Genomic DNA, 14,108 nt, shown 5'->3' on the forward strand with positions numbered 1-14,108 from the left:
GGAAGCTCGCAGATGTCAGGTGACTTTTTAAACCCCTCAGAGGGTTAGTTTCCAGCTGCAAGCACATCGTGTTGGTGAGTTGTTCTCGAAGGGGCCCTGCCTTCTGCCTGCACCTGCCACGCCACGCTGCCCTGGCTGGTTTTGGCACATCTTATGGAAGCCCCCTGGCAGGCCTGCAGGTACCGCCAATTAAAGAGAGTAGCTGTAGGACGGAGGATGCAACAACAATTTCATTATTCCTCTGGAAAAAAAAAACATAAATAAAACAGTTACTGACTCTGAGGCCCATTTTATGAGCAATCTCCACTGACACAGGTTCTGCAAATTAGTAATTCTACATTTGAGCAAGGCTTCTGGCCTCTAAGACTGTAAGCAACTCCAGGTCCCTTGACACCAAGAATCTACCCTTAATTCAAGAAAGCAAGGAAATTTGAAACCAGAGCTGGAGATGCTTGTAGAATAAGAGTTTGTGGTGTTGACTTTAAACCTGCCCAGGAAGTGTTAAGCTAGTGGCCACAGAAATTTTTTGCTTGAACATTTGGAGTTGGGTTTGTCACAGCTCTCAAGGTCCCAACCAGTGGACAGGGGTGGCAAATAAAATCCAGCAGCACCACCCGTGGTGTCTAGAAAATCCCACAGGGGCAGGGGCAGCATTAGTTGGAGTGTGAGGAAATGAGTTTGTTTTCTGTTTCATTTGCTGTTCTGTTGTAAGTAAGGGATTCTGTTACTTTAAATTTTCTGGTTGTGCATTGGTGCAGAATTAAAGGGGGACACTAAAGTTTTTAGGGGCCATCTTTTATCCACTACGTGCTGTCAGTTGCTACAGGGAGTTAGTACACGATAGATTCTGACTGTTTGGTTAACAATAATCATCACCATCCTCATAAAAATTAATGGTAATAATAGCAGCAGAAATAGCAGCAGCAGCTAACATTTATTTAGCACCTGCTATGTGCCTAAACACCGTCATGAGTTATCTCTTTTGACGTCATCTGATGCTCACAGCAATCTTAGGGGTCAAGGAATGTTATTAGCTCCTTTTTATAACTGAGGGAACCAAGGCTTAGTGGTTAGGAAGGGTGCCAGGATGGTGGTGGAGCCTGAGTTCCCACAGGCATCAGGCCCAGAGCCAGAGCTGGAGTAACTGCCTTTGGATTCCTAGTCCTTTCTACCATTTGATAACCATGTGCAGATAGGAAGGGGAAGAGAAGTCTGGAACCGTTACTACTCTTAGAAATTGAAGACTGGAGAAGGCAGTTAGAGAGGTCCCCCATTTGCAGAGCATCCCTCCCCACCCTCCCCTGGGAGAAATGGAAATTCAAGTGTCCATCCTTTTCTCTACAGGGGAGCAATAGCCTTCTGCTTAGGTACCCAACGGTGGTGGTTGGAATGCTCTGAGCTCAACAAAAAATCAAACTGGCTTGGTTTTCAATGCCCCTCATTTTTCCCAGTTATGCCCTACCCCTCCGTAAACTCATGTTTGGGGTATTTCCAAGGGAAAATGAAGATCCCCATTTTTTTTTTTAACTTACAGCATAAAAATATATTGATTTAAACTTCAAATAACTCTCTCTATAATTTCCACCAAGAGTATGAAAGAGCATTGTTGCTCTGTTGCTCAAGCTCATCACCATTTCAGAATAACAGAATTTTATAAGAATTTTTTAACTGTGAGATCAGCCCTGCCACTTCTCAGAGGCCCAAGGTAGGACTAACTGTCCAAGCTGAGATGAGAACCTGCATTTTTTGATCTCCTGTTCTGTTACATTATATGGCCTTTATTTGGGAAAGTTATTTTTTAATATAGATGTGCCATTATTAAATTGTTCGATTAAAAGTCATTTTCTTAGAAAGGATGTATTTTGTACAGAAAGTGATGTTTAAGTTCATTATTAAACATCTGTTACATTGTAGACAAGGCTATTTTCTTGAATCTAGAGAAAGATACGCGTGCCCAGCTTTGACTAAGGATATTGTGACCAAAACCCCTTAGTGATGCTACAACTAAAGTACAGCTAAGTGATAAAACAAACAATACAGTACGAACTGCAAAGTCTGAGACTGTAAAATATACTGTGTGGAAAATACGGTTTAATAAATTATACATTACTGTATGCAAAGCTGAGGCAGATTTATTCCTCTCTGGAAATCATATTCCCTGTGAGCAAAATAAGAACAACAAAAATTGCTACCACTGCTGCCACTACAATTGCTCCTATTACTAGCATGATTTATGGAATATAGCTCTGTATCAGGCATCAGGATAAATGTTCTCCATGTGTTCTGCCATTTAATTCTCACGGTGACTCCATGAAGTAGAAGCTAAATTTGCTATTTTGTATTACACAAATGAAGAATCTGCAGGTCAGAGAAATTAGACAATGTGAAGTCAGATAATATGAGATAAAGCTAGGATTCTTACCCTACTCCAAAAGACTTCAAGACCCAAACTTTTAAGCACTATTCTGTGTTCTCTACTGATTACATTTTTATTTATTTTGGAGGATGTATATGAGGTTTGCCAATTCCTTTCTTTTATACATGACTAAGGGCTTCTATTTGAAGGCAGTTACATTTGCTCATCTTGTTAAAACTTATCTGCATCAATGAGGTCAGTCTCTTGGGTTACAATCCCCTTTGTTCTACCCTTACTGCTAACATAGAGAAATGACTCATTAGCTTCACTATGTATTTCTCTTTAAGTGAAGTGCATGTTTTTGAATGTGCTATAATTCTTTCTCCATGTATCAATTCCCTTCTGGATTGCCTCTACTCTTCTCCTGGGCCCTTTCCTATGTCTCTAGGAAACTTGTCTATTCTTTTATTTGTGGTCTTTTCATCAGAGGAGCCCCCCACCCCACCTCCAAGGCACGCCCTCTGTAGTTATCCACTCATTCTTGCTTCAGATTCCTCCAGTCTTCAAGGTCCTTAACATGTCACTTCTTGGCAAGATGCTAATATGCTAGATCTCAACTTCTGATCTTGTGGGAGACCACATTCTTCTTTCTGAGTACTGCATTTGAATTTTATTAACAGATGCTACCTTTGTTTCCCCCAAATTATCTGGGTCGGGAGTTGGATGGAGAAGTTAACAACTGCTTCCAACCTGTCTTTGTTGACTGAATTCTGGCACCTCTGTTACTCCAGCTGCACGGGTTTTGAGCCTTAACGTTATTTCTCATACTTTTGGCATTTCTCTCCCATGTTCCTAATCAGTCATCAAGGCTGGTTGATGGTCTGTTCGTGTTGTTTTTCTAATGATTTCCTTTCCATGTTTGTGGCAGCCAAACCCTTGTCCTATTGCCTGTAGCTAACCTTTGCCTTTTCTCCGTCAGCCCTTTCTGTCTGCCACTGTCGAAACCCAAACTTGGCTTCAGTGAGGACCTACACCAGCTTCCCTCTCTGGTTTGCCAAAATTTTTTTTTATAGAACACTAGTGCTGAGGGATAGAAATAAGTAATATTTTCAAAACAAAGATCTATGATTAAATATGCTAGGGAAATGCTGGGTCAAGCAAACTTAAATATGTTTCCTTACTGCAGGATCTCCGAGCCCTTCATATGCCAGTGTGCATGGTAAACTTTCAAGAGGGTGATGTAGTATAAAGAACCTCCTAAACTAATTTGAGCTGCAGAGCTTTTTTATTTTCTACTTATTTTGGCAGAGCAACAGGCAGGATTGATGTTTCATAGGAAACACGTTAAGAAATGTTGGTTCTTTGGAATACATTTAAACTTCTCAGGCTGGCAATAAATACCAGGCTAGTTTATTTATACAACTTGGGTGTCTCACATCCACAAAGCAACTCTCCCCTCTGGCCAGACTGGCCTCCTGTTCTTCATATGCATGCTGAGTTATTTCCTATGTCTTTGACTTTATGAATACTGTTCTTTGGGCCTAGAAGGCTTACTCCATTCCAGCTCCATGTCTTCATTTTATAGGTCTGTTATAGCTTTACTCAACCTTATTTTAGCCAGTAACAGATATCTATTCACTAAAATGACTAATCTCTGAACATCTATTATGCTCTTGGCATCTTGACAATGCTATCTCTATTTTTATAATCACCCTGCAAGGTAGCTGTTCTTAGACCCATGTTACAGGTGAACAAACTGAAGTTAAGTTGGTAAATATGTGCATGATTTTTTGTGGACAGTAGTGAAAGTACCAGGATTCAACCCCAGGATGCTGTGCAAAGTAACATGTTCAATGTCTGCAAAGCTCTAAGATAGGTTTTTAGTTGGAAGCTAGGTAGACTTGGAGATGTGAAATCCCATCTCTTCATCTCAGGCACACAGTTCTCTTAATTGATAAATAGCAACTTTGGTTTTAAAGAATTATGAAAGGTGCTCTGGGGGACATGGATAAAAGGCTGATACGGATCTTGCACTCAGCAATTTGTAATCTAGTTGGGGAGATGAAATATAAACACATTCAATAAGAAAATTATATAATATAGTTCTAGAATACTTCCAGATAAGGTGTCCTTCATCTGAGGTTCACAAACTTCTGGGAAGTCATTAATCAGTCTTGGGACATGGTGTCTATGAACCTCTAAATTTGAGTGGATGTACTCATTTGGGGAGAAGAGTGTACACATATTTCTTCATATTCTCAAAGAGCTTTGTGATCCCAATGATTTAACAATCGCAACTGTTTAGGAGGCTGTGATATAGACTGTAAGTTGGAGCCTTGAGTCACAGTGAGGAAGGCACTGGCCTTGAAGCCACAGAGACTGGACTGGACTCTGTCTCTTCTGTTAATGGCTGAGTGGCAATGGGCAACATGATAACCTATAACCTCTCCAAATTCATTGCTATGAAATTGGGGTAATAGTAAACTATGTGCAGAGAAATAGTGAGGATTAAAGGAAATATGAAAATCATCTGGCATGATCCCTGACATAAACTAGATAGTTTATACATAGTTCCTACTATTTGCATTAGTGACATCTATGTCTTTTATTTTCCCTGTTGACTGGCTCACCTTGGTTGTTGCTAAGTATATTAGTTCCTGTATTAGTCATGGAAACAGAATGGACAGGATATATACATATATGTATATATATATAATGTAAATATTATGAGATTTATCATAGGAATTGGCTCACATGTTTGTGGAGATGGACAAGTTCAAATTCTGTAGGGCAGGCCATAAGCAGGAAACTCTGATGAAGGTTTTGATGAATTCCCCAGGAGAAGCTGTCTGGCAGAAGTAGAGATGGAAATTCCTCTTTGTAACTGCTGAAATCATCGGTTCTTGCTTTAAGGCCTCAACTCATTGGATGACGTTTCCTCTCATTGTTGAAAGCAGTCTTCTTAGTTGATTGCAGATGAAATCAGCCATAGATGCAATCGACTTACTGATGATTTAAATCCATGAAATATCCTCACAGTAGCAATCAGGCCAGTGCTGGCTTGACCAAACTGTTGGACACCGTAATCTGGCCAAGTGGACACATAAACTTGACAATCATGTTTCCCTATTGCTGCTGTAACAGATTACCACAAACATACTGACTTAAAATAACACATATTTTTATCTTACAGCTCTGGAGGTCAGAAATCTGAAATGGGTTTCAATGGGCTAAAGTAAAGGTATTGGCTTTCTGGAGGCTGTAGAGAGGAAGTCATTTCCTTACCTTTTCCAGCTTCTCATGGCCCCATACCCCATCTTCAAAGCCAGCAATGGCAGGTTGAGTCTGTCGTACACTGCAGCACCCTGACACCTTCTTGCTACCTCCTCTACTTATAAGGACCCTGCGATTACATTGGACCCACCTGGACAATCCAGGATAATCTCCCTATCTCAAGGTCATCTGATTGGCAATCTTAATTCCCTCTACAGTCTTATTTCTCCTTTGCCATGTAAGGTAATATATTCATAGTTTTGGGGGATTAGGACATAGACATCGTTGGGGGACCATTAGTCTTTTGCTCACCCTTAGTCATATTAGGAATTAGAGCTAAGCTCTTTCTACATGTTGTTCTGATTTTGATGATACGTTTCCATGGGGTAGCCTATCTTTATTTGATGAAGAAATCAGACTTCCAGAGAGGGGAAAGAAATTTGCTGCCAAAGCAAATGTCCTAGTTCATGAATTTTAATTTCTCAAGTAGATTTCTTGGCACCAGGCATAGTTTCCTCAAAATATTCCTTGACTTTTCAGATTTTTTCCCCAATAATCCCTTTGTTCAGAGAGAATTAATTAATCAAATAAGCCAAATTCTGTTTATTGCCGGCCATATACCAGACTTTACTTACTTTAGTAAGATCTTTGTGGGCAGCTTATTTTTTCCTATCAAAATATATTATTTAATTAATTAATTCAACAAATATTTATTGATACCTGCTATGTATTATACCAGGCACTGCAATTAGTAATGCAAATATGAATCCAGTTATTAAAATCCTCCTATACATAAGGCAGTGTGCTAGGCACTTTACATGTAAGGAGTTGAAAGCCTGGTGTAGGAGTTAGTAAATTATAGGTATAAACTTGGATAGTAAGTGATAGATCATAGTGTGCCATGGATTTGGGAACCTTACTTTTGTCCCAACCACTGAAAACAATAGTGTGACTACAGGATAGAGTATTTGAGATTAGGACTATCCTAGAAACCTGAGCTATGGGTCCGTTTTGCTTTTGGAATTTAGAGGAAAGGGAAATGATGTGGACTGAGGCGTCAGGGAAGTTGGTGTGGGGGAGTTGGCGTTTGTGTCAGGGCCAGAAGGATCACCGTTTACCATGGACTGTGAGGTGCTGGGCAGGCACAGGTCACAGCAGAAGCGAAGGAGAGAGGTGGGGAAGCACAGGCTAAATTGGAGATGCCCTGGAATGTCAGTCGTAGCTTTGGGGCTTAGATTTATTTTAGATTAGATCTGGAATTTGACATTAGGAACCACTTCCTTTGCTTGCTCTTATGTTTAAAGTTGGTGAACGTATGGGGTTATGGGAAAGGAAATCTATAATTTCAGTGGTATGCCTATTCAACTTTTTAAAAAGATCAGTTTTTCACATATTGGTTTGTAAGTATTTTTGGTGGATTTTGGATAGGTGGAAAGAGACCCGCTCACTCCCACATGCCCCTCACACACTGTAAAGTTAGATTAATTCTTGAATTAAGAAGCTAAGGAGGGAAAGTGTTAGAGGAATGCAGGTGCCACCGGCTGGAGTATCTCCTGGCCCACAGGTCTCGTGTGGACAACGGCTCATGGTGAGATCCTATGTGCAAGTCGGAGCCTCTGAGTGTGAGAAATTCAGTTCCTGCTGGGTTGCGGCTCAGCCTTTTTGTACTAGAGGCTTCCATCACCATTTAGGTAGAGCCTAGACAAAAAAGTGTAAGAAGGTTTCTAATCCCAGCCTTTCCTTGTTCAAACTTGGCATCATCCAAACCCTTCTCATCAAGGGTTCCCAGGAGCCAGTGCACAGCGCAGTGCTCCAGGGACCCACGGGGCTTGTTCCCTGCAATTTGTGCTGAGAAGTGAGCAAAGCTGTGCGTTGTGTTCGATGGGCTTCCTTGTAATTAGGACACCACTTGTGAAAGATACTGATTCGTGTGGTGTGAGGAGTTGGGGGGAACTTTCTCCTTAAGGAAGTGATGGATTGAGGATGAAAGTCACTTTTTATGTTTTCAAAGTGTTATTTTTGGAGGGGTCTAGTTTAGGGTCCGCTCCATTTTTCTTATTTTCTTCCTTATAACGTGGAGTTGTATACTTTTCCCTTAATTTTCTTGGAAGGATGTATTGAGAATGGTCACTGCTCTCTGAAGAAAGGTATTTCATTCCAATAAATATACCCATGGCAGAAGTAAATGTGCCTGATGAGGTTAAGAGAAAAGCAGTGGAACTGTGTTTTAGGAGATAGCATGGCTCTTTTATTTTTCATTACAATCTAATTAAAATGCACAACATCAAAATGTTATGTTTTAATTCAGTATTTTTAATTATTTGAAATATTCTTGTTCTGAAATAATCATTATAAATAATGAAATAATAATGTAAATACACATTAGCAAAAACTAGGGAAATAAATATAACACACAATTCCGTTACCTAAAAGAAAAATAAAATGCTGTTAGTATTTGAGTTTATGCAATTCTAATATTTTCTTCTATGCCTATATGTTTGTGTACATATATTTAAAGCAAAAACTTAGAAAAGAACTTGATTTAAAGGACAACCATAAAAAGTACCACCACTGGTAAACTGCCATTTTCCCCCTATCTTCCAACTTACACGTATTCAGATACTTTTGGTGGGAATGATCTGTTTGGTGTCCCATCACTCGGAGCAATCCAGAAGAGGAGGACATCTTGAACTGCAGCTCTTTTCACTGAATGTACTGGAGGAAAAAAATAGATGAGGATCTAATGTTCATTTTTGTCCCCTAAGTGTTCCTTTAGCGTCTTTCTTTTTCAGCTCAGCAGATTTGTGCAGCCCTGAGGCCCTCACTTTCAGTCGTTCTCCGGTGCACGTGTTCCTTGCTCCTGGGGATCTGGCATAGAGACCTTGAGTTGCCAGGAAAGGGAGCCAAGGCTTCACAATGATTTCAGCTTGTGATACAAATGGCCCTCAGTGCAACACATAATTCTCAGGCATCTTCCTGGTTATGAAATTTTGTTGGCCTCTTCTGTACTGCTGTCACACAGGAAAATCTCCCCGATCTCCAATCCCCTGTCTCCCCAAAGTGAGGCCCTCTTGAAAAATATCTTTTCTCACAGAGATTTCCCTTGCCCGGCATCTCCCTGGAAGCCCTTCATTGCTTCCCGCTCAGCCTTGAGCAAGCTCAGTCTTCCCCTGGGCAACTCTAGGCAGTATATTTTCTGCTGCTTCTTGGAGGATTTGCTTGTCGCTTAATTGAGCCTATCTTCAAGTATGCACATTTTGCCTTTACAAAGAAAACAAAACAAAACAAAACAAAACAAAAACAAAAATAAGCAGAAAAGCATTAGGAAGAAAAAAGTATCACTCATGGTTTTGCCACCGAGAAATAACCACTCTTTACAAATTTTGGTGTGTGTATGTGTGTGTGTATGTGTTTATTTTATTATAGCTAAGGTTATCCTGTACTTAAAATATTGCCTCCTGTTTTTCACTGAAACTGCCATAAGCATTTCCTTAGTCATTCAAATTATTCATAACTTTTTAAAGTGACTGAATAACAGTTCATTTTATGGATCTACTACAAAGTGCTTAGCTCCTTGTTTAATGTTAGGGAACAACCTAAATATCCATTTTCTTATGAGGTATCCGTGATCATTAGGCATGTAGAGCAGTGCTGGGGCAGGTAGTGAATTCTCGGTAACTGTGAGCTACTACTGTTTTTATTAATGAGGTCTTTTGATGCAAATGGCTGTCAGAACATCCGGGGAAGCTGTGTGTTGTCCCTGGTGCAGGGGAAGTGTTGCCAGTGCAGCCTCTGGGCAGGGAAGGTGATGTCAGCCCCTTGGGGAAGGCCGTGGCCTCCCCAGCTGAGGTCCACTGATACGAGCTTGAACGCTCAAATGCTTTGGCTGGTTCTGGGTTTTCTTGCTGAGTAGGTGGAGTACAAAGAACCCTGAACGCCCTTCTCTATAATTTGGGGCATCTAGTAGTCGGGCTAAAATTCATTCTTTTTGTGGCACTTGGTAGAATTAACTCTGAACTATAATTCTCCTGATGCTACCTGGGTTGTCTGAAAAATCTGCCCTGCTCCCTAACAACCAAAAAGCAACATTTTCATGCCAGTGAGAGATTCCATCAGTATGTGAGGAAAATGGGTGAGAGGACAATTTCAAAAGTAATTACATGGAGAAAAGGTTGGATGTAATTACATGGAGAAAAGGATAGTCGTATAGATGGTAGCACAATTTGAGGGGGTACAGGATCAGGAGGTGGGGTGGGGTACAATGGGAAACAACAAAACTGGGGTAAAATTCAGGCCACTCGGTGAAAACAACCAAGGACAGTACAAGAAAGGAACGGAAATGGCTGGTGGAATCCAATATTGTGGCTGCGCTTCCAAAGATCATCTCCTGATCCACTTCTTCATCCTCCTCTCCCAAGCAGACTTTTGAAATATTTTTTAAAGTATTAGTCGCTTGAAAGTATCCTACATGCCAAAACTATCCCTTTCCTTTTAAGTATCCTACATATCCACAAAGAAAAGTAATTTAGAACAAATCATTAATTTATCAACTTCCAAATAGATGTTATTTGTATGGAGTCACATGTAATTGACATATGAAGTGACATAATTTACCAGAACATAAAACAGCGTTGCTCTCCAAACACTTTAGAAATTAAAAGCAAATGTCTGCCTTGGGTCCCATTAGTCCTGTCACATCAGTTGGCACATCCTTCCTCTGTCTTGACTCTTAATCCTCCCCTTAAATATTTAGAGTAATTATTTAATGTGGTATTCTCATATTCTCAACTTGTTCTGGTGTTGACTGGAAATTGTTCTTCTTATTACAGTACCTTCATCATTTGGGCTAATTTCTTGAAATGATTTCCTTATTTCCTGGTTGCTTCATGCCTCCTTGAAAACAGATAAAATATCTTCACACGGAAAATAAATCAGTGTCAATCCATGTTTAAAAAAGGAACCATTTCTTTTTATCCAACTTTAGATTTGGGTATACAGATCAAAGTATAGGAACGTTGTGCTTCTGGAAGGCATGTAAAGATTACCTGTCAGCATTAATTTGATCAATTCTTTGGTTCTTGATGGTATTTAACATGTATATTTGGTGATTCTGTTTGTCTTTAGTAAATATGTGAATGTTCACAATAATTTTCTTTAAAACCTTAAAACTAAAAATAGATGAGTAACATTTAGAATGCCATCTGTTTCTAATTTTTTTTTTAGTTAAATGGAAATGTTAATGTTATGGTATATAATCATTTATGTTGCTGCTTTTTATTTTTGTGTTGTTTATGTGGCTAATGAAGTTAGATCAGTTCTGTTTATAAAATTATCCTAGTTCAATTTCTTCATCCTTTACATGAGGACTATAGAAGCACATCAAGGCTACAAAATAGAATGCTTTAAAAAGTCAGAAGTGTTATAAATAACTTTTAAGTGTAAAAGCACCAGAAGTATTACATGTTCAATGAGGTTTGGCACAAACTTTTAAAACAACCAAACAAAATTTATATTTTTTAAATTTCCCTTAGTGCGCCTCTGCTAAGGGCCCTTCCATGTCTGGCAGGGACCCCTGGTGTCTCTTTGAGTCCTTCGCTTGGTTTATGACCCTGCTTTTGTCTCTCACTCACCCGCAGAGCCCGGCGTTTGCACGGTATTCGGAGATCCCCACTACAACACTTTTGACGGACGGACATTTAACTTTCAGGGAACGTGTCAGTACGTTTTGACAAAAGACTGCTCCTCCCCTGCCTCGCCCTTTCAGGTGCTGGTGAAGAACGACGCCCGCAGGACCCGCTCCTTCTCCTGGACCAAGTCCGTGGACCTGGTGATGGGCAGAAGCACGGTCAGCCTCCAGCAGCACCTCACGGTGCGGTGGAACGGCACGCGCGTGGCGCTGCCCTGCCAGGCGCCGCAGTTTCACATCGACCTGGACGGCTACCTCTTGAAAGTGACCACCAAAGCAGGTGGGGCTTCCGGAAGCGCCTCCCTCTGGCTCTTCCCTTCTGCCTCAACCAGCCCACAGGGCGGCACCTCTTGTCAGAGGGCGCAAGAGACGGGGCTCCGCCTCCTCCATTGCCTCATCCGGGTCCTGAGGGAAAGGGAGAGCCCCAGGATGCAACAAATCATTGAGGGATTCCGCACAACGTGGAGCTCTGCAACTGGACACCGGCCACTCCGGTCTTGCAAATCTGTGGACATCCAGTGCCTTTCCACCCTCATTTAAAAAACAGCAGTCACGCTCTCCAAATAACCTCTTGCTCGTGTTCTGTTGCTATTTTAGGCCATTAAGGTCCAGCTCAGAATTGTTTTGTCTCCCGCAGCTCACAGTCAGTAACGTGCAGTTTCCCATCTGTGAGAATGTTTCCTCCTTAGCATCTGCCCAAAAAGAGGGAGAGATTCTCGAAAGTAAACAGTTTATTATTGGTGATGTTTGAAAGAAACAAAATGTCCACAGCAGAAAGACTTGCTCTTGCAGACTCCTGGTATGCCCAGGGGTAGCCCTGCCCCCTGGGTTGTCCTATGCATGTGGGGATGGGGATTCCGTGGCTGGGAGTCCAGGTGCTGGGGACCATGCGCCGCCAGTAGTCCTTTCCACGGGTGATGCTGGGGAGGATGGTCACTGAGTCTATGACAGCATCTGTTGGCTTCTGCTAGAAAACACTTGGCTTGCTCACACTGAAGGCCCTATCTCAGCATCCCATGTTGCCCGAGGCCCACCTGGTTCTGTGTTTCCACCCTGTGGATAGATCCGTTCCTCTTAGTAGTCCAGTAAGGCTCAAATTCTCCTTGTCTATGAGATGCTACCTAAAAGAGGCATTTAAGAACAGAACCCAATTCTTTAGCTATCAACACCCAATGAATTCAGTTCATTTACATGCTTTTTAGCTCATGTATGGTTCCTTTCACGTTGCCTTTAGTTAACACATTGTTTGTCAATTGGATACTGAGCTGCATAGTCTCCTGGCATATGCTATTTCTTTAAGCTTGATGCTTGGAGGAAATTGGTGTATTGCTCACTTTTTGCAACGATTAGAATTTAATGGTGCAAAAGCATGCCGTAGTTTCTTTAGAGTTTTCAAACTCAAAAGGAAACATTGGCTAGAGTAGACACTTTTTGGGGACTTACAGAGAAATGAAGAGAGTCAGCAGCCTGTTGTATACTGCACCTTCAGATACGTGTTGTTTCAACTCAAGTCAAAATCTATTTTGATAAATTGATTTGCACCTGTGGATTGCTGGCTTAGCAAACACAAAGAGCCTAGGAGTGTTTAGTTTGAGTATAACATGGTTTCAGCAAAAGAATAAGAATTAATGTACTGGAATAATTTATGAAGGGGGAGATTCCCATTCTTCACCTCTAAAGTGGCAGATGTAAAGAGGGGGTACTTCTTTAACTTTAGAAGGATTAGCCTTGCTTAGAAAATTCAGACACCTGTTCTTGTATCCAAAAGACACAGAGCTCTGTAAATGCAGGCCTCAGCTCATTCCTTTAAAGGAGGCAACCGTTTGTGGCTCCCTGTGAAATACAGCACTAATTAGAAGCCCCTTGCCTATCTGTGTGCAAGCCAGCTGAACACAGTGGATTCTACTGATACAGAAATGATTAGTCAACCATAGCCCAATTCTCAAAGGGATTCTGGAAAGTCAAAGATTGCTAACAGCCTAAGAGGTTCAAGACTGTTCCACTCACAGCTGGCAAAATCTTGTGGAATACATATATTTTTTGTAAGGATTCTGCATTGTAAAAATGAGCAGAAGGACAGGGTTGCTAAGAAAATGATAATACATCACGAATACCCTAATTATATTGGCAATTTTAACTATTTTAGGCCTTGAACTAAGTTTTACAACTCCTTTTTTTTCCATCTCTCTTACCATGATGCAAGTAGTTTATGTAGCTCTCTTAATACCCAGCTGAATAACTTACTGTAGCACGCAAATTACACACACTTTCTGCTTCGTAAGGGAGAAATACATTCCTCTGGGCAGTCACTTGCTTTGCAGTTATCCTTTGAATGAAACAATTCCATGTCCAGACGAGAGCGTTTTCCACCCCAGTTTAGCAATCTGTTTCTATTACCCCTGAAGGTTATTTTCTTCTTATTACCTATTGATTGTCTATTTAGAATATCACAGTATTTCCTTTGAGAGTTCTTCTTCTGTAGGTTTTTCATTTTATAAGCTCATAGGATCAAAGGGTAGTTTCTTCAAAATAGCTAAAATCAAGCCTGCAGCTGGAGGATGGGAAACGGGGCAGAATGACTCTTTGTCCCTGTGGTTTATGGACTTGGGATTTCATGAGGGAGTACAGGTGGCTGTGCAGCTTGGGTAGAATTAAGCTGTATCTGTTTACCTAATAAGACCTGGGATTGGTACAGAGGGGGCAGAGCAAGGCTTAGTAGCTTGGGAAAGCACTACCCATCCCTGCCCCAACTCGCAGCACTTAGCAAATCATTTAAAAATATTTCCTCTCTGC

At 41.0% G+C, this 14,108-nt stretch overlaps 1 protein-coding gene across 6 annotated transcripts in view; it reads left to right on the top strand.

Annotated features, from left to right (window-relative positions):
- The window catches only part of BMPER (BMP binding endothelial regulator), a 232,659-nt gene that overhangs the window by 151,381 nt on the left and 67,170 nt on the right, over positions 1–14,108 (top strand). For 5 of the 6 annotated variants that reach the window (XM_037837052.1, XM_037837053.1, XM_037837056.1 and 2 more), the window contains one exon: positions 11,266–11,595. The exons of the other annotated variant lie outside the window; for it this stretch is intronic. In XM_037837052.1, coding sequence (XP_037692980.1) covers positions 11,266–11,595 — 330 coding nt within the window. The remainder of the gene's footprint in view (positions 1–11,265; positions 11,596–14,108) is intronic. 6 annotated transcript variants of the gene reach the window in all.

The sequence above is a fragment of the Choloepus didactylus genome, chromosome 5 (assembly GCF_015220235.1).
Source record: "Choloepus didactylus isolate mChoDid1 chromosome 5, mChoDid1.pri, whole genome shotgun sequence".
Taxonomy (NCBI): domain Eukaryota; kingdom Metazoa; phylum Chordata; class Mammalia; order Pilosa; family Megalonychidae; genus Choloepus; species Choloepus didactylus.